The sequence below is a fragment of the Mobula hypostoma genome, chromosome 8 (genome assembly GCF_963921235.1).
Source record: "Mobula hypostoma chromosome 8, sMobHyp1.1, whole genome shotgun sequence".
NCBI lineage: Eukaryota > Metazoa > Chordata > Chondrichthyes > Myliobatiformes > Myliobatidae > Mobula > Mobula hypostoma.
Window position 1 is genome coordinate 109891248 of NC_086104.1, and position 21799 is coordinate 109913046.

At 39.2% G+C, this 21799-nt stretch overlaps 1 protein-coding gene across 6 annotated transcripts in view; it reads left to right on the top strand.

Moving 5' to 3' along the window:
* afdna (afadin, adherens junction formation factor a) overlaps positions 1-21799 on the top strand; it is a 216550-nt gene that overhangs the window by 173031 nt on the left and 21720 nt on the right. For 4 of the 6 annotated variants that reach the window (XM_063056597.1, XM_063056601.1, XM_063056602.1 and 1 more), the window contains 2 exons: positions 14550-15602; positions 21048-21077. In XM_063056597.1, coding sequence (XP_062912667.1) covers positions 14550-15602; positions 21048-21077 — 1083 coding nt within the window. The remainder of the gene's footprint in view (positions 1-14549; positions 15603-21047; positions 21078-21799) is intronic. The other 2 variants (XM_063056600.1, XM_063056603.1) reach the window with 1 other exon arrangement.

Here is a 21799-nt window from a genome sequence, read left to right on the forward strand (position 1 = left end):
TAAACATTGTCCATAATGCTTTGTTTAAAAACAAACTATCCTTAAAAAAAATCAGCGATAGAATATGTGCTTAACTATTGAATTTAATATGACACTCTACCTTTTATACGTTTATGGTAACTCATTAATTTGGCAATTTTTCACATATAGGCAAATCATTAGCAGCTATTTTAAAAATGGCATTCTATGGATGGACTATAAAAGATTCCTATTTGGAAATATGAAAATATTACAGGACCTTATGAATAAAAACTGTCTTGCAGTAATTAGTGAAAGGCATGAAATATAAACAAGCTTGGCATTTCCAGAATGCTGTGAATACTATGAATGAGGTATTGATTGTGAGTTTTTTAAAAAACTTGGTAAGGATCTTGTTGTTTCATTCTAGTTTAATCTTCTGTTTTGCTGATTTTGGCCTATTTGCAGGACTGTTATTGCTTGGTTTAGTGATTTTCCTCAGAATAATTCATTACTTCTAGGATTAAAGCATAAGAAGAATAGCAGAATTGATTCTTGCCAAGATTCTTGAAGCACAAGAATATGATAAAATAATCACTTTAGATTAATAGATTTTCATTAGAGCTTGTATCTGCCAGGGCGATTGGGAGAAGCTGTGGCCTGTAGCTTTTCCCACTCAGGAACCTGCTTTAAATGTGTTTAAACCTTGACAAAGAAAAAGTTTTAGTATGCCAGTTGTCACATGATCAGCAACAATGAATTACGAATTGAGGCAGGTTTCATAAAAACAAACGAACATTTAGTAAACTCTGCTCAACAAATAGCGAAAAGTATTCAAACAACTTACATAACCGGAAGTTAACTGCTATACGGCAGCTCTGGGACAATTCTTAAAAGGGTAAATGCGAAAACAGTTCTTAAGGTGGTAAATTTGAGCCCAGTCTTTAAAATGGTAAATTTGAAAGTCCAAATGATTTATGCAGTGAATAAGGAGAGACTTCTCTTGAAACGGATTTCTTCGAAGACGTGACATTACTGCTGATTCTCCAAAGGATTCACGACGAAGGAAATAATACGGCTTAAAGGAACTGACTTTTTCCTGGCAACTTCCCTATTTTTGCAGGAGTTATCTTGGATACAGGTCACTATATTATGAACGAATCCTCAATAAGATCGATCCCTTATAAAGCCGCCGAATGACTTCAACTTTATTCCAATCCTTCAGGTTCCCGTCCTTTAATAAAGTCTTCACTCTCCAATACTGCTGAAAAGGGGAAATTATAGATGCAACACACAAACATGGCAGCACTTGGTGAAATTGCCAGCACCAATCTTTGCACCTTAAAATAGAAAGGAAAACTTTGTTTTAAAGCAAAACTGCGTCATGACAAATGCACAGCATAACGGAGTAACTGACGAACTAACATAGAACTAAACTGGAAAAAAAACTGCATCACACCAGAGGTCTGCTTTATACCTGTTGAGAACAGGTCATCATATGACCTCACACTGGCATGAAAATTACATCATGTGACCTCCGCAAGACCATTATATCATGCTCATAAGACGGTCACAAGATCCCCACAGGGTATGTAACACCTCCCTCCAAAAAAGAAAATTTTGGTCTTTTAGGAGCAAAATTTTAACAACTGTTTACACAAAAAAAACGAATGTATAAAATCTACAACATTCCTATTATACACAGTATTATCATACAGCATCTTGCAAACTAATATACAGTAGAAGTGTTACAAATGTTAAAATAACACCCAAAAAAAATTTTACATTGTATATTTAACATCTAGATAGACAGTGAGCGATCACATTCTCTTTACCTTTAATATGAGTTATCAAAATATTATACTCCTATAACATCAAACTTTGTTGCTGAATTGGTGTTTGATTTATTTCCTTAACCGTTTTCTTTAACTGAGCTCGGACCTACAACATAACCAAGGTAGGTCACCGTGGCATGACCAAATTCACTCTTACCTAAGTTAATAGTTGTTAGCTTTTGAAAGCCTTTCAAATAGTTTCTCCACCACAGTAATATGTGCTTTCCCAGTATCATTTCCTGTAACTAAACCATCAGTATAGGCACCTGTATCTTTTAACCCATGAATCACAGTATTAGTCATCCGCTGGAAAGTACCTGGTGCATTCTTCATCTCAAAGGGAAGAACATCATATTCATACAACCCGGATGGCTTACAAATGCAGAAATCTCTCTACCTCTATCCGTCAATGGAGCACACCAATAATCTTTTAACAGATCAATCTTTGTAAGGAACTTTGCTTGTCCAACTTTATCCACACAATCATCCACTCCAGGGATTGGATACGCATCAGTTTTTGTCACAGCATTTACCTTCCTGTAATCTGTACAAAACCAAATACTATTGTCTAGCTTAGGCACCATAACACACAGTGAGCTCCAATTCGAATTAGAAGGTCTAATAATAATATTATTCTCTAACATATACTTAACTTCTTGTTCAACAAGTTCACATTTTTCCCTGTTCATCCGATACGGATGTTGTTTTATGGGTTTGGCATCTCCAACATCTACATCGTGTAAAGCTACTGTGGTTCTTTTAGGCAAACAACAGGAATTCTGCAGATACTGGAAATTCAAGCAACATACATCAAAGTTGCTGGTGAACGCAGCAGGCCAAGCAGCATCTATAGGAAGAGGCGCAGTCGACGTTTCAGGCCGAGACCCTTCGTCAGGACTAACTGAAGGAAGAGGGGAACGTCTGGAAATAAATCCCTATATTTAAAAATCAGCTGTTTCATCTGCTGCCTCTGCTCTGGCTGTAAATGAGCTAATTTCTCCAATATTTTCCAGAATTGTTGGGTTTGGTAATCTGGCAGAAATAATGTTGGGTTTAAAATAAGTTTCAGATGAATCATCCATTAAGCTCCCAGTGGGATCAGATTCATTATTATTGACCACAACAGTCATAGTAGCAGACTGTTTCGCATAATACGGTTTTATGATATTTATATGACACAGCTGTGTTGGCTTTCTTCGATCTGGGGTTTTTATCACATAATCCACATCATTCACTTTAGATTTAGTCTCATAAGGACCATGAAATTTAGCTTGTAACAGGTTCATTTGCACCGGGAAAAGAACCAACCTTATCTCCAGGCTTAAATGACCTTATTCTAGCTCCTTATCATACTAAGTCCTCATTTTCTCCTGAGCCGATTTTAGATTTTCCTTGGCTAAGCTACAACCTTTATGTAATCTTTAAATTTTAAAACATAATCCAACAAATTAGTGTGTACCTCTTTATTAATCCACTGTTCTTTCAACAAAGCCAAAGGTACTCGAACTCTATGCCTGAACACAAATTCAAAAGGACTAAAACCTGACGATTCTTGCACTGCCTTCTGTACTACAAAAAGTAGTAAATGTACGCCCTCATCCCAGTCATTTTCATTTTCCACACAATATGTCCTAATCATAATTTTAGGGGTAGAATGGAACCTCTCCAAGACACCTTGCGATTCTGGATGATATGCAGACGAGGTAATCTGTTTTGCTGCCAGTTTATAAACTACCTGCTGAAACAATCCAGCCATAGAATTACTATCTTGATCAGATTGTATTTACTTAGGTAAGCCAAAACAAGTAAAGAATATTATAAGAGCCTTTATTACAGTTTTAGCCGTTATATTCCTGAGTGGTATGGCCTCAGGAAACCTCGACGCTGTGCACATGATGGTCAGCAAATATTGATGTCCTGCTTTAGTTTTTGGCAATAAGCCTACACAGTCTATAATAATTTTGGAAAATGGTTCACTAAATGCTGGAATCAGTTGCAGTGGAGTAACTTGAACACGAGGAAATCTGCAGATGCTGGAATTTCAAGCAACACTAGTGAACGCAGCATGCAGTAGTGAATTTAAAAACGCAAACACCTGACGAAGGGTCTCGGCCCGAAATGTCGACTGTACCTCTTCCTATAGATGCTGCCTGGCCTGGAGTAACTTGATTAGGTTTACCCACAATTTGATAAGTACGACACATTCTGCAAAATGTTGCTACATCTTTTCTTAAACTGGGCCAGTAAAAATGTTTAAAAACCTTGTTCATAGTTTTCTTTACGCCTTGATGGCCATCCAAAGGCATACTATGAGCCATAGTTAAAATCTCATTTCGATAAACTTTAGGAACTACTACCTGGTGATTAACGTCCCATTCCTCACTTGCAGGAATTGTAGATGATCTCCTACAATTCCTGCAAGTGTAGGAATGACTTCCTCATTAATACTCCCTTTTCAAAATAATATCCTACTGGCACTTCCTCAGTTTCACTATCTGGAAGAGCTTGGTCCTTTGATAATCTCAGGATCTCTACCCTGCTCTGCTATCATCTCCTTCCGAGCTAACGGCAAATCTTCATGGTCAGACTTACTACAATATTCTTGTTCAAACAATGAAGGTAAGAAAGCTTCTGACACATACTCAAAATTTGAATCCCGAGTTGAACAGTCATGGATAACAGACCCATCTTGCACATCAATTTTTTAGCCATAGCTCGGGTTGCCACACAGGAGGAATCCGTGTTAGAATCCACCTGTGGTTCCTCAGATATGGGCTCTATTATCAAATGCACTTCAGGAAAAACTTGTCCATCTGCTAAGTCATTTCCTAACAATAGAGAAACACCATTCACGGGTAAACTGGGTTGTAGTCCTACTTTAACAGGCCTTGTAACTAACCCTGACCTTAAATTTACTTTTGCAAATGTGCCGGCATAAGGGCATTCCCAACTCCTCGTATATAGTTTACCTCACAGATGTCAGACTCATCGCTAAACTTTCGAACACTGTCCAATATAAGTGATTGAGAAGCTCCAGTATCCCTGAGTATTTTTTATTGGCACAGGAGTGGATCCCTCTTGCAAAGATACAAATCCCTTTGTGATAAAATGTTCATCCCCTCTTAACTTGGGTCAGACTCCAACAAAACTTACTTATTTATTTATTTATTTACTTATTTATAAAAACTTATTTATCGAACTCTGTGGATTTACAGGTGTTTCAATATGCTGCACACAAGCATCTGGGACTGCTTCCTTCTCTTTCTTTTTCACTCAAAAACAGTTAGCTATTACATGTCCAGATTTCTTAAAATAATTACAAATAGGACCCAAATGTCTTTCCTTCACACCTCTCCCTTCATCCTTACCTTTCTCATTAACTTCAGATTTAATTTCTGGTTTACTTGACTCTCTGTGCTATTTTTCCTTTTAGAAGTTCTACCCGGAGAAAATTTACTCTTATGAATTAAAGCATACTCATCAGCTAATTTAGCAGCCTCCTGCAATGTAGCAGTGTCCCTCTCATTTAAATATGTCTTTACTTCAACAGGAATGCTCCTTTTAAATTCCTCCAATAAAATCAACTCTTTTAATTTATTATACTCCCCATTTACATTTTTAGAGGAAACCCATCTCTCAAAACACACAGATTTCTCGCAGGCAAATTTCACATAAGTTTTTTCCACAGATTTCTTAAAATTTCTGAATCTTTCTCTATAAGCTTCTGGAACCAGATCATACACTTTCAATATATGCTGCTTCACAGTACCATAATCAAGGGCTTGCTCAGCAGTTAAAGCTGTATAAACTTATGCCTTACCTCTAATTATACTTTGTAACATCACTGGCCATTTATCTTTTGGCCACCCTGAAATCAGAGCAACAATTTCAAAATGTTGGAAATATTTATCCACTTCTGTCTTATTAAATGGAGGAGCCAAAAGAACTTCTCGACTTGCTACAAACTGTTTCCTAGAACCAAAAGCCTGATTCTTGGACTTTAATTTCTCCATTGCTAGCTCAAACTTCCTCTGTTTATCTTCTTCTTTAACTGCTGCTTTCACTTTAAATTGCTCTAACTTTATCTGTTCGATATGTAACTGCATCTCCAGTTTACTCATTGGAAACATACCTTCATCAAAATGTCCAGAATTTATATAGTGATCTGCGATTTTTCTCTGAATTACGGGCTTTGTTGTAACCTTCGTAATTCCTTTAAGATCCAACCTTCTAGCAATCTCGGATACATCACCTTTTTTTTTTGCACTCACTAATAACTCCGGGTCTGGAGATTCCATAAAGTAGTCAGTATTCCATAAAGACATTACTGCTGATTCTCCAAAGGATTCACGACAAAGGAAATTATGCGGCTTAAAGGAACTGACCTTTTCCTGGTGAGTGAACACTGCACAGCTTCCCTGCTTTTGCAGGAGTTATCTCAGATACAGGTCACTATATTATGAACGAATCCTCAATAAGGTTGATCCCTTATGAAGCTGCTGAACGACTCCAACTTTATTCCGATCCTTCAGGTTCCCGTCCTTGAATAAAGTCTTCACTCTCCAATACTGCTGAAAAGGGGAAATTATAGATGCAACACACAAACATGGCAGCACTTGGTGAAACTGCCAGCAGCAATCTTTGCACCTTAAAATAGAAAGGAAAACTGTTTGAAAACGAAACTGCGTCATGACAAATACGCAGCATAATGAAGTAACTGACGATCTAACACAGAACTATGAAAAAAAACTGCATCACACCAGGGGTCTCCTGTTGAGAACAGGTCATCATGTGACCTCACTGGCAGGAAAATAAAAATCATGTGACCTCCACAAGACCATATCATGCTCATAAGACAGTCACAGGATGCCCACAGGGTATGTAACACAGTGTAACAGTGTGATGCAAATGCCTGTTCCAATTCAAATTGGCAGTGTTTGTTTTTTGACAAACTGTCCTTGTGACGCTGACCATCTCACAGTTAACAGATTGATAATTAAACTCTACTGCTATAGTTCAGGTTCTTTTTTGAGTTGGATATGTTGAATGGATTAAAAAAAAGGTGAGCTTGTGAGGGAGTGGTGATGACCAGACAATAAAACGAGGTATGAGACTAATGTGATTTCTCTGCTAAGAACCACCATGGATGCATTGTGTTGGAATAATTTGGTTGTACTGAGGTACGTGAAATTTTGCAATACATAATAGGTATCTGAAAGTGAGCAATTTGGTTCTCCAGAATCCTGTGTTCCAAGTTTTTAAAAAGTAGGAAAACATTTCTAGTGCTGTTTTAGTTCTCCAGTATCATCCACAGAGGTGCTTGCTATTATTAATTTAGTTTTCCCATCTACATCCTTTGTTGGTAGCAGGTGTTTAGGCAGTATGTCTTAATCATGTGGACAGCACAGTAGTGTAGTGGTTATCACAACACTATTACAGTTTGTCCTGGGTATGACTCTAAACTGCAACTGGTGATGTGGCTCTGATTGGGGACTTTCAGAGCTTTGGGGAAAGTGGTGTTACCCCTTAGTCATTCATTGCTCCCAGGGCTGCTCTGACCTAGAACGGTAGCACCTGCAAGGGTACCTGCTCAGGATACAAGCGAAGGCCAACGGTAGATCCAACAGGTTCAGTAACTGAACTTGAGATAGAGAAGGCAGATGAGCTAGGACCTCAAATATTAACGGCTATAGTACAGGCGGATGAACATTTGGGAAGAGAAATGGCGATTTCTTTAGTTCGCCCAACGGTAGGCAATAGCAAACCACCGTTGCTAGATACTAGGTTTCATAGAATCTATTTGCTAAGAAAACCATGGTCAAACTCACAAAATGTATGACACAACAACAGCATCAAGAGAATCTTCAAGACAATTCTGAAGATATTTCGCTCGGTAGGGTTGATTCTGTTCAGCAGGGGATCCCCGACCGCCCTCAAGCTCATAAAATTCAAGGAACACAAAAGAAAATTATTGCCACTTGGAATGTAAGAACCCTATATCAAGCAGGAAGATTGGACAATGTGATAAATGAAATGGAAAGGCTAAAGATTAACATCATGGGAATTAGCGAAGTTCGTTGGATAGGTGCTGGAACATATCAGAATAGAAATAAAACACTAATTTATTCTTGTGGAACATCCTATACTAATGGAGTAGGAATTCTTATGGATGAAAACATGGCAAAAGGTGTTTTAGGACATTGGGCAATGTCAGAAAGAGTGCTCCTTGTTAGATTCAGAGGACAACCATTTGATTTAGCAGTTATATAGGTATATGCGCCAACAACAGATGGAACAAATGAGGATATAGATAAATTCTATGAAGAGCTTGAACAAGCAAAGGATGGATGCAAATCTCAAGATATTGTCATGGGAGATTTAAATGCTAAAGTAGGACAAGGTGCTGTTGGAAATACCATAGGAAAATTTGGACTGGGGAAAGAAATGAAAGAGGTGAGAAATGGGTAGAATGGTGCAAGATGAATAATCAGATCATTATGAATGCCTACTTTAAAAACCATCCAAGACACTTGTGGACCTGGAAAACTCCAGGTGATAACACCAGAAATCAAATTGACTTTATTACTATAAACCAAAGATTTATAAACTCAGTGACTCAATGCAAAACATATCCAGGTGCAGACTGTAATAGTGACCATAACCCAGTAATATGTCATGTAAAAGTAAAACTTAAAAAGCTAAAGAAGCAAAAGCCTGAACAGTCCCTTGACTACTCGCAATTAATTAAAGAAGAAAACTTAAGACAAAAATTTACAATTGAAGTAAGGAATAGATTTCAAAGTCTAGAAATAGAATCTGTTGAAGCTGATAGCAATCATGTAGAAATGAAATTTAACACTGGAAAGGATGCCTTGGTAGAATCAGCAAAGTCAGCGATTCCTAAAAAAGAAAAAAGCACAAAGAATAAATGAATGACAGATGAAATCAAAAATCTAATGGAAGAAAGGCAAATCCTATAGAATATAAGTCCTTAGATAAAAAAGTTGAAGGCTTATGTCAAAAAGCCAAAGAAGGATGGTGAAACCAGGAATGTGAGCAAATAGGAAGAATCCCTATTACTGATCCAAAAAGATTACATTAACAAATCAAGAATATCACTGGCAAAAAGCTCCTCTGTTCTTCAGGTGGATGTTTGAGAGCAAAGGATGGTACCATTATCATGGAAAAAGATGAGGTTATAAACAGATGGACTGAGTATATTCAGGAATTGTTTGAAGATGATCGAGGCAAAAAACCAGAAATTAAGAAAAACATTGAAGGTCCAAGTATTTTAAAATCTGATGTTCGTAATGCAATAAGTAAGATGAAGAAAGGAAAGGCAGCAGGTCCTGATGAATTAGTAATAGAACTAATTATCGCCCTTGAAGATTATGGAATTGAAAAACTTACTGATTTAACTAATGACATTTATGAGACTGGAATATTACCAGAAGAGATGAAAAAATCATTTTTTTATCACTCTTCCTAAGAAACCTGGAGCAATAGAATGTGAATTACATAGGACCATAAGTTTAATGAGTCATATCACCAAGATACTGAGAATTTTGATGACAAGAGCTAAAAGTAAGATGCAAGCTGAAATAGGTGAAGAACAACGTGGTTTTGTGAAAGACAAAGGTATAAGAAGCACAATATTGATGTTAAGGATACTATCAGAACGAACTATTCAAGTGCAAAAAAATTTGTTTGTTTGATTGACTACACAAAAGCATTTGATAAAGTGAAGCACAATAAGTTATTTGAAATATTACAAAAAACTCGATCTAGATTTGAAAGACCTCCACCTAATCAGAAATCTGTACTGTGAACAAACTGCCACTAAGAATAGATGGAGAAGTGAGTCAGTTTACGAAAATCAAGAGAGGCATTAGACAAAGGTGTGCTTTCTCCTCTGATTTATTTAATGTGTACAGTGAAACAATATTGCAAAATATAAGAGACATCTTGGGAATCAAAGTTAGCGGTGAAAACATCAATAATTTCAGATATGCAGATGACACTGTTAATTGCAAGTACGGAGGAAGAACTACAAAACTTAATTGATATAATTGTTGAAGAAAGTGCAAAAGTGGGTCTATCTATCAATTGCAAAAAGACAAACTGTATGGTGATACCCAAGAAGAAGGAGAATCCTATCTGCAGGCTGAGAATAAACGGGGAAGACATAAAACAAGTACAGAACTTTTGCTACTTAGGAAGCTGGGTGAGATCAGATAGCAGGTGCGACATGGACATCAAAAGAAGAATAGGGATGGCAAAAGACACCTCTACGAGAATGAAGAGTACACTGACCGATATTAAACTAGGCATGACAACCCGCCTCAGAGTACTGAAATGTTATGTTTTTCTAGTTATATGGCTCAGAATGTTGGACAATATCTAGTAACATGAGGAAACGAATTGTAGCAGCAGAGATGTGGTTTTTGAGGAGGATGCAAAGAATATCATGGACGAAACGAATATCTGACGAGGATGTCATGAACAGAGCAAACACAAGAAGAGAAATGTATGAGATCATGAAAAGGCAACGTAACTTCATTGGACATGTGATTAGGAAAGAGGAGTTAGAATGCACGGTAGTCATGGATAAGACTGAAGGGAAGAAAACAAGAGGAAGACAAAGATAAATGATGATGGAGACAGCAGCCAGAGAACTGGAAATGAATACCAATGAATTGATCCACTTGACCTGAAACAAGAGTGTGTGGGCCATGGCAGTTAAAGCTGAAACTGGGCATAGCACCTGATGATGATGATTATTACAGTTTGGGGTTGCAGAGTTCAGAGTTCAGTTCCAGCATGGTCTGTAAAGAGTTTACACTTTCCCTGTGACCAAGTAGGTTTCTTCTGGGTGCACCAGTTTCTTCCCACGGTCCGAGGACGTACTGGTTAGTAAATTGTCCTGAGGTTAGACTATAGTTGCTGGATAGAGCAGGTCATTGGGTCAGAAGGGCCATTTCATGATGTATTTAAATGAATAATGCCTCTGTTTCACTAAATAGGTGCAGGAAATATTTGAGATGCAGTGAGTGTTTACTGTGATGGTGTGGTTGTGTACAGTTTACTTTTCACATTTAGCACATCTTGAAATTGAAAAATAAAACAAAATATTTTAATGGTCATGTAAATGTTTGCAGTGAAGTGTATGGGTTGGTTGGTGGCATCCGTTAGTCTCACGAGACCATGGATTGGCACCTGGAAAGTCTTACTTCTGTGCCGTCACGGTGAGGTGACGCTGGAGCATCCTCTTCATGGCGCAGGCCTGGGCAAGGTTATATGGAAGACTGGCAGTTGCCCATGCAGCAAGTATCCCCTCTCCACGACACTGATGTTATCCAAGGGAAGGGCAAGGGCCGATACAGCTTGGCACCAGTGTCATCGCAGGAATTGCCAGAACAAGGTTGAAGGCAACGTTGGACTACCTTAGGGACTCCAGCTCCGGATTTGTCCTCAGGGTTTACTCCTGAAGCCTTTCTCATGGGTGGGTATGGCCGCAAGGCAGCGGAGATTTTAAATCAGAGTTTTCCCTCTCTTAGATGGACTGCCTTCCCAGGCTGATGAGCTCCATCTACCCGAAGCACTGGTTTTAAGGCGCCAGGACCTGCCTTCGCCCCTTCTCCTGTCAGTAGAAACAGTTCCGCCAGGCTTAGAGGCTAAGCCACATGAGAAGGCCAGGAGTTGGACTTGGTTGTCAGAAGTGTATGAGCACTCTACAATAAAACAGATGTTTAGAAAAATATGACATATTTCTGACATTTATAACATCCTACCTAGCAACCCTCATCACTCTAAATTTTTGGAAGACTGTTGCAGGAGCAACAAGTATGCAATCATTGAGACAGTTTGGAAGCCAACGATGCCTTAAGGCCCAATAGTTTGTAATGCGTGGAATTGAGACAATCTAAATAAAATAATGCATTATTTAAATACTAGGAGTGGGTGTAAGGCCATTTGTTATTGAAATAATGTTAATAATAATTTGAATTGTACAAATTCACAGTGCAATTTTTATGCTGTTATTACTGGCTTTATATGGTAATAGAATAAAGTTAGCATTAGATCATTAGTTGAATAGTTTATCGTTGTCATTAATCTCTGCATTGTATTATGCCATTGAATTTTGATGAAATTGTATAAATAATAGAATCTACACAATTAGTTGTACATTGCTATCTAAGCCGGCTGGTGACATAGTGGCATCAGCAGCGGACTTTGGAGCAAAGGCTCCCGAGTTTGAATCCAGCCGGCTCCCGTGGCACGCTTTCCATCCGTGCTGGGTTGAGCGTCGAGCTAGCAACTTGACCTCGTAAAAAAGAAATTGCCTGCTACAGAAACATCAACAGCAAAAAGTTGATGGCCTATGCTCTCTCATGAGTTTAAAGGCAATTTCTCTCACGTTGCCACTAAGTAAAATGCATAATTATGCAGAGAGAACACAAGCGTCTTGAAGTTCAATTCACCGATTAGATTCGCTTTATTTCTCGCATGTACATCAAAACACAGAAAAATGTTTTGTTTCGTGTCAACATCCAACAGTCCAATGATTGTGCTGGTGCAGTTCGTAAGTGTTGTCATGCTTCTCGCACCAACATTGCACACTCACAACTTACAACCCCTAACTCCAGTCGTACGTCTTTGGAGAGAGCAGGAGCATCTGGAGGAAACCTGCGCCGCCCCGGGGAAAATGTACAAAGTCTTACAGCCGGCTTTGGGAATCGAACCCCGATCGGTGATTGCTGGCACTATAAAGCGATTGCTCTAACTGCAATGCTACTGTGCATGCCACAGATTCTTGAAGCAGCAATATGGTTTAATACACTTGTTTGGATAAAGCATGGAATACAAGAGCAAAGAGCTTCATTAGAACTGCATTAAATATTAGACTATAGGCAAAATACGCCATAGAATTCTATCATCAAATTACAAGAAGCAAGTGAAAACAGAGGATACAGAGGACATTTACAAAAAAAAAATACATATTTAAATTGTACCTGGATACAGTTGGCGCCACGGTAGTCAGTATTGCAGCTTGGGGGGGTCAGATTTCTGAGTTTAATCCCAGCCATCTGTATCCAGGTATTATTTAAATATGTAAATCTTGTGCCTCCATCAGGAAGCGGGTACAGACCTCTTCCTCTTGAGTGAGAAATGTTGTTCCTCAATTCACTTACTTTCAAGTCTATGTTCCCTTATTCTGACCTTACCAGAGAAAAATGGGTTTTCTTTGTACTTGATTTATTTCGTCTGTCTCCTATGGTTTCAATGAGGACAGTTCCAGCCAATCCAAACCCTCCTCTAGAAAATTCTGTAGGTTTTTCCCCAATTGCTTTGGTTTCCCCTCAGTTCAAAGGCGTACTGGGTAGGTCATTGGTCATTGTCAATTGTTCCGTGATTAGGTTAGGGTTAAATTGTAGTCACCAGAGGTTGCTTGGCAGCATGGCTCAAAGGTTAAAAGCTAAAATTTAAAAGCAAATAGTTTATCAAACCAAATGTTGCAATCTTGAGTGCTACAAACCCCAAATAAAAAGCAATTGACTCTTTCTTTCTCCCCTCCCCCCACCCTTGGCTACATGATAGGGTGAATGATTCCAGACCACTGTCACAGGCAGAACTACCAGGCTCCTTCTGTAGAATTTAATTTTCTTTCATTTGTAGGCATCTCTTGCAATTTAACACTTCAACTACATTTCTTTGAATGTAATAACACAGTAACAAGAATTCACACCTGACCTCAGATGTCATCTTTGTGGAAATTTAAGTTCTCCATGACTGCAAGAATTTTCCTTTGGTTCTAGTTTCTTTTGACATCCCAAAAATGTGCTGCTAGGTTAATTGCTACTACAAATTAATCAAATGTAGGTGTGCACTGGGATAATTGGAGGCAGTTTATGAGCATATAGGGGAGAAGAGGACCAGTGGAAGTGCTCTAAGAGCTGACAAATATTCAGCAGGCTGAATTACTTCCTCCAATGTCTTAAGATATCTGAAAAATCTCAAAAGTTTTTAACACACAAAATGCTGGATGAATTCAGCAGGTCAGGCAGCATCTATAGAAATGAATAACAATTGAATTTTTAGGCCAAGATCCTTCTATAAGACTGAAGGAAGGGGGAAGATGCCAGAATGAAAAGGGGGGGGTGGGGAGAGGAGGAGGATATCTGGAAGGTGATAGGTGAAGCCAGGTGGATGGGAAAGGTAAAGTATGAAAAGTGTGTTATTTATTAGGTAACTGCATTCCATTAATACCATGTACAGTAAGTTTGGAAGTTTAGCATATTTTTGAGAGCAAACCCATTTACACTGTTCCTTTGAAACTGAAGAAAATTTGCATGTTATTTATTCTGTGTTTTTGTCCTGTAATGAATAAAAATCAAGTGTCTCATGACTCATGGGAAGTAGATTATTTAGGCTCTACTTAACGTTTTTTCATTTATAATGTCGATTGCTACCATTTTTATAGTTATTGATAAAGTAAAACATTACTGATCTTATTTGCATTAAAGAATGGTTTGATTATTAAGATTGAATTAAGTTGTTTCGCTTGATGTTTTGCATTTGCATCATTTCAGATCAACTAGGGAAGTATTTTGAACAAGTTTCTTTTCAGGACTTCCTCAATACAGCATTTGCAACTTTAAAATTAATGATCTTACTGGCCTAAAGTAGACAATAAACATTTTCAGTTCTGCATATTAAGTGTTAAGTAAACATTTATCACTTTTAATTGTCTAACAGCGTGGAACTCGTTCTCAAGAGGAATTGCATGAGGAGAAAGCTTTCCACCAGGAAAAAATGAGGCAGGATGACTTGCCCCGCAGGGTAGCAGAATACCGAAAGGACTTGGATTGGAAATTGGATATGCGGGCTAATCAAGGTTCAACTGTGGATTCCAGTACATCTAATCAGGAGCATTTGAGCTACTCTTCAAAACCTCTTCCAACAAATGTTATTGCTCCTCAGAAAAGTGGACCTGGACGCTGGAAAACTCCAGCTCCAAATCTAACTACTCCAATTGCTGTTTCTCAACCTATTCGAGTAGAAAATCAGTTGCCACCACCACCCCCTCCACCACCGCCAGTACATTACGCTATTGATTTTGATAATGCCCACACTGATCTACCCCTACCACCTCCACCACCTCCCCCACCAACTTCACAAGTATCTAGTCAAGGCTCTGCTGTTGATCGCAGGAAGCGAGAAGAACAACAGCGCTGGTATGAGAAAGAAAAGGCACGGCTGGAGGAAGAAAGGGACAGGAAACGCCGTGAGCAAGATAAGAAAATTGGCCAGATGCGTGGTCCACCTCCTTTGCATGTGAATCCACCTCAACCTGTTCATATTACCACTTCAATTCAACAAACAAGGCCAGAAAAAATGGCAAACTTAGCGCGGTCTCAAGATACAGTGATTCGTGAGCTTCAGCCTCAGCAACAGCCTCGAACAATTGAACGCAGGGATCTGCAGTATATAACAATTAGCAAAGAACAGTTACCTGTAAGTGATAGTCTCTCACCTGATCCCTGGAAACGAGATGCAAAGGAAAAGATGGAGAAGCAGCAGCAGCAACATCTTTTGGAAATGCTTAGTAAAGAGATACAGGAACTACAGAACAAACCTGATCGCACATCTGAAGAGAATGATCGCCTTCGTAAACTTATGCTTGAATGGCAGTTCCAGAAACGGTTACAGGAGTCGAAAGAAAAAGATGATGATGATGAAGAGGAAGAAGATGATGATGTTGATACAACACTTATCATGCAAAGATTGGAAGTGGAACGACGGGCAAGGGTAAGGAGAGTAAAATTATATATTTTTTAAAAGTTCCGGGTTTCCTGTACTTTGAAAGTGTTCATTGTGACATTTTATCATGAAGATATTAATATAAGCTAAGTATTTAAGAGAGCCCCTGGTCATATTTGGTTCCTGTGTGCCGCCCTGATATGTTATACTGTAGTTAATTCTAAATTGTTAACATTTCAGAACTGATGATCTATTTGAAACAGTATCATAAAAGGCAAGCAAGTTGAGAATCTTTGTTTTGATGATTTATTAATTTTTCAATGGAAAAAGCTCTTATATTGGTGTTTTGGCATCTTTTTATATAATTAAATTTGCATCTCTACTTCATCGGTAAAATACTTCTCTAAGGCATTGTGAAAATGTTTTGGTTCAAATAGAGTTCAATAATTTTAAACTTAGTTATTTAGATACAACAGCCAGTACCATTCATTAAGTGAAAAATAAGACTGACAAGTAAGCAACTGCCAGCAATTGTAACAATTCTAAGCAGCAGTCAATTTATTTTCAAAAAGTGGACATGCACTAAATTATGCTGCCAGAGCCTCTCCGTTTATCAGAACACTTCTTCCAAACACCAGCAAGCTGCCTGCATCATCTGGAGTATTTCTTCCAATATGCCCTTGAGCACAGCCTCCCATAGGGAAACCAGTCTCCGCAGTAAAAGACTGTTGTGACTGTTGTTGGTGCTCCCGATGTGGCCTTTTATATATTGGCGAGACCCGATGCAGACTGGGAGACCGCTTTGCTGAACACCTACGCTCTGTCCACCAGAGAAAGCAGGATCTCCCAGTGGCCACACATTTTAATTCCACATCCCATTCCCATTCTGACATGTCTATCCACGGCCTCCTCTACTGTAAAGATGAAGTCACACTCAGGTTGGAGGAACAACACCTTATATTCTATCTGGGTAGCCTCCAACCTGATGGCATGAACATCGACTTCTCTAACTTCCGCTAATGCCCCACCTCCCCCTCGTACCCCATCTGTTACTTATTTTTATACACACATTCTTTCTCTCACTCTCCTTTTTCTCCCTCTGTCCCTCTGAATATACCCCTTGCCCATCCTCTGGGTCCCCCGCCCCCCCGTCTTCCTTCCCGGAACTCCTGTCCCATGATCCTCTCGTATCCCTTTTGCCTATCACCTGTCCAGCACTTGGCTCCATCCTTCCCCCTCCTGTCTTCTCCTATCATTTTGGATCTCCCCCTCCCCCTCCAACTTTCAAAACCCTTACTCACTCTTCCTTCAGTTAGTCCTGACGAAGGGTCCCGGCCTGAAATGTCGACTGCACCTCTTCCTGGAAATGCTGCCTGGCCTGCTGCGTTCACCAGTAACTTTGATGTGTGTTGTCTGTTGTGACTATTTTGTTTTGCTCTGCCCCTAAACAGCCTTGGTATCTATAAAGTGCTGCCTCATGGTTCCTGAAAAAAAACGTTTAGCAGCATGTCCACTCAGAGCTAATAACTGAAATTGCCCTGCACTAGCAGGCTTTCACTCTCTTTCTCTGTAAAGAAAGAAACTGATACTTCAATTAACCTTCAATGTTCAGGTCCCTCAATAACTGTTAGGCAGGTTAGACTTGTGCAAATATTAAAGCAAAGCCACCAGTTATATACTTGTTAGCAATGGCATGTGGTATTGGTGCAGCTGCAGAGTTTATAAAAGTTGTAGACCTCACTGCAGAGGAATCTTCAATGTAGCTATAGACAGTGAAAAAACACTACACAAGCTTATGTTTAAGATACAATTCCATACCACAGAAGACCAAGCATCTACTTATTTGGAAGATTGCATAAATGCACAGAGGGAATATAAGGCTCAATCTTAAAAATTACTGAGCTGCTCCAGTGTTCATTGAGCACCAACACAAATTGTCATTCACAATAGTGGGAGCCATCTGCCAACCTAGGACTCTGGAGATTTTACTGATTCTTGAGTTTTATAAGAGTTCAGTATAATAGCAGCAGTCTCTATTGAAATGGAATGGGATTGCAAGGTAGGCAGCCTTTTCCTTGGAGTCTTATGGAAATTTTATTATTACCAGCAATAATTGCAAGTGGACAATCAGACTGCCCCATTTACATTTTTTTTGTTCTCAAATGCCCTCAATTCCATACTTTTCCTCCACGAGGTTTTGCTGGAACCCAATATCATTCATACTTGAAGTATTCCCACTCCCTGCAAGTTCTGCCTGTAATTAACTCTGTTCTTACTATATATCATACCTCTTGCACACACACTTCTGTGTTGCTTCATTTCACTGCCTCCTAACTTTATCCTGAAAATATTGAGCCAAATTTAAAAGGAAACATTATACAAGCAAGAGTTGTTCTCCTACAAATGGGTGTATGCAGTTCGGGGGGGGGGGGAGGGTGAATTAGAAACATAGGAAAATACAGAACAATACAGGCCCTTCGGCCCACAAAGTTGTGCCGAACATGTCCTTACCTTAGAAATTACCTAGGGTTACCCATAGCCCTCTATTTTTCTAAGCTCCATGTACCTATCCAGGAGTCTCTCAAAAGATCCTATCATATCTACCTCCACCACCATCGCTGGCAGCCCATTCCACGTACTCACCTCTGTGTAAAAAAAAAAGCAACAAAAAAAACATACCCCTGACATCTCCTCCGTATCTTCTTAAAAGCACCTTAAAATTGTGCCCTCTCGTGCTATACCCCTGACATCTCCTCCGTATCTTCTTAAAAGCACCTTAAAATTGTGCCCTCTCGTGCTAGCCATTTCAGCCCGGAAAAAGTCTCTGACTATCCCTGCACAATCAATGCCTCTCATCATCTTATATACCTCTATCAGGTCACCTCCCATCCTCCATCTCTCCAAGGCCAAAAAGGCCAAGTTCACTCAACCTATTCTCATAAAGCATGTTCCCCAATCCAGGCAACATCCTTGTAAATCTCCTCTGCACCCTTTCTATAGTTTCCACGTCCTTCCTGTAGTGAGACGACCAGAACTGAGCACAGTACTCCAAGTGGGGTCTGACCAGGGTCCTATATAGCTGCAATATTACTTCTCTGCTCCTAAACTCAATCCCACGATTGATGAAGGCCAATGCACTGTATGCCTTCTTAACCACAGAGTGGTTGAACTGCATCTGCCACTTCTCAGCCCAGGTTTGCATCCTATCTTTGTCCCACTGTAACCTCTGACAGCCCTCCACACTATCCACAACACCTCCAACCTTTGTGTCATCAGCAAATTTACTAACCCATCCCTCCAATTCCTCATCCAGGTCATTTATAAAAATCACGAAGAGTAAGGGTCCCAGAAAAGGCCCCTGAGGCACACAACTGGTCACCGACCTCCATGCAGAATATGACCCATCTTCAACCGCTCTTTGCCTTCTGTGGGCAAACCAGTTCTGGATCCACAATGCAATGTCCCCTTGGATCCCATGCCACCTTACTTTCTCAATAAGCCTTATATGGGGTACCTTATCAAAGCCTTGCTGAAATCCATATACACTACATCTATGGCTGTACCTTCATCAATGTGTTTAGTCACATCCTCAGAAAAATTCAATCAGGCTCGTAAGGCACGACCTGCCTTTGACAAAGCCATGCTGACTATTCCTAATCATTTTATGCCTCTCCAAATGTTCATAAATCCTGCCTCTCAGGATCTTCTCCATCAACTTACCAGCCACTGAAGTAAGACTCACTGGTCTATAATTCCCTGAACTATCTCTAGTCCCTTTCTTGAATAAGGGAACAACATCCGCAACTCTCCAATCCTCTGGAACCTCTCCCGTCCTCATTGATTATACAAAGATCAACGCCAGAGGCTCAGCAGTCTCCTCCCTCGCCTCCCATAGTCACCTGGGGTACATCTTGTCCAGTCCCAGTGACTTATCCAACTTGATGCTTTCCAAAAGCTCCAGCACATCTTCTTTCTTAATATCTACATGCTCAAGCTTTTCAGTCCGCTGTAAGTCATCCCTACAATTGCCAAGATCCTTTTCTTTAGTGAATACTGAAGCAAAGTATTCATGAAGTACCTCTGCTATCTACTCCTGTTCCATGCACACTTTTCCACTGTTGCACTTAGTTGGTCCTGTTCTTTCACATCTTATCCTCTTGCTCTTCACATACTTGTAGAAAGCCTTGGGGTTTTCCTTAATCCTGCTCGCCAAGGCCTTCTCTTGGCCCCTTCTGGCTCTCCTAATTTTATTCTTAAGCTCCTTCCTGCTAGCCTTATAATCTTCTACATCTCTATCACTACCTCGTTTTTTGAACCTTTCATCAGCTTTTTTTCTTGATTAGATTTTCAACAGTCTTTGTACACCACGTTTCCTGTACCCTACCATCATTTCCCTGTCTCATTTGAATGTACCTGTGCAGAACTCCACACAAATATCCCCTGAACATTTGCCACATTTCTTCTGTACATTTCCCTGAGAATATCTGTTCCAAATTTACGCTTTCAAGTTCCTGCCTGATAGCCTCATATTTCCCCTTACTCCAATTAAATGCTTTCCTAATTTGTCTGCTCCTATCTCTCTCCAATGCTATGGTAAAGGAGATAGAGTTGTCATCACTATCTCCAAAATGCTCTCCCATTGAGAGACCCGACACCTGACTAGGTTCATTTCCCAATACCAGATCAAGTACAGCCTCTCCTCTTATAGGCTTATCTACATATTGTGTCAAGAAACCTTCCTGAACACACCTAACAAACTCCATCCCATCTAAACTCGCTCCAGGGAGATGCCAATCGATATTTGGGAAATTAAAATTCCCACCACAGCAACCCTATTGTTATTACACCTTTCCAGGAGCTGTCTCCCTATCTGTTCCTTGATGTCCCTGTTACTGTTGGGTGGTCTATATATAAAAAAAAAAGTAGTTATTGACCCTTTCCTGTTCCTAACTTCCACCCACAGAGACTCCGTAGACAATCCGTCCATGACTTCCTCCTTTTCTGCAGCCATGACACTATCTCTGATCAACAGTGCCACGCATTGTATAGTATGAAAGACCCAGACAGTTGGAGGGGAAATACCTTTGGTTTTGAGCTTTTTAGATACAAATATTAAGACTTTAATTTGTTTATTTCAGATGCCCAGTGGTATCAATTTAAATAAGTTGATAAACATGAATGTTTGGGAAGAAATCTTTCACAAATGACGTTCCCCTTTGAAAACTTGCTATAAAAGTAACTCTCATGGGGATCTTTAAGATTGCCTGTTGAATGCTGTACTTTCTGGTGTTTTTCTGATATTTCATTTTCATTGTAGAATATGATTTCTTTAATAAAACACAAAATATGCTATTTTTCCTTTATATGTCTGACATTGAGCTTTGATGTCCTGACAAGAATTGGCTAATATTGCTACCTAAGGCAATTAGTGAAATGGATACTGCCAATTAACTAATAGTTGTGCTCCATCTTTCCTCCTCACCCCTGCTGCAGACTGTTCCAGCTATCTCAGTTCTAGATTTGGTATGTTCTTGTTTTTCCTACTTGTATTCCTGTCTGTTTATTCTCTCCTTTGCACATTTGTCTCCAATTCTGAAAACTGCATCTGGATATGGTAGTGATTTTAATCTAAAACTTTACAAAAGAAAATGCTGTAAGTACTCTGCAGGTTGGGTTGCATGTGTGGAAGGATAAACAGAAACCAGTTAGTGAGTTGGTTGCTCTTACTCCTCCTGCCTGACAGGCTGATTAATTCCAGCATTTTCTGTTTTATTTTCTAATTTTATGTATGTGGACTATTTATGGTTCTGCAGTGACTTAGTTTAATTTGCTGTTTGTAAAAGATCCAAATGTTCATTATTTTTTTGTTTCCTTGGAGGATCTTGATCTTTTTATTGCATTTTTTTAAAAAAAGCATGTTTATTATTGAGTTTTGGAATCAGAATTTGAATGCTTGCAAGAATCTTATTTGTCATTTCACATCTCTTTCAAACTCTCATGACTAATACATTATTAATTATGAACTAAAATGTTGACATTATTTCTCCAGGTTAAGAAGTTTACCCAACACTTTTGTTTTCACTGATTTAAGATGAGAGGTTGAGGCAAAAGCATGTTGGTTTAAAGCATTACAGCAATAAAGTATTTCGTTCTGTACCTTTTAGAAGTTGTTTTGCATTTTGGACTGTGTGGTATTCCAACTTGCTATTTATCCAAACCCTCTGCCCACAAGTATATCTGATTGT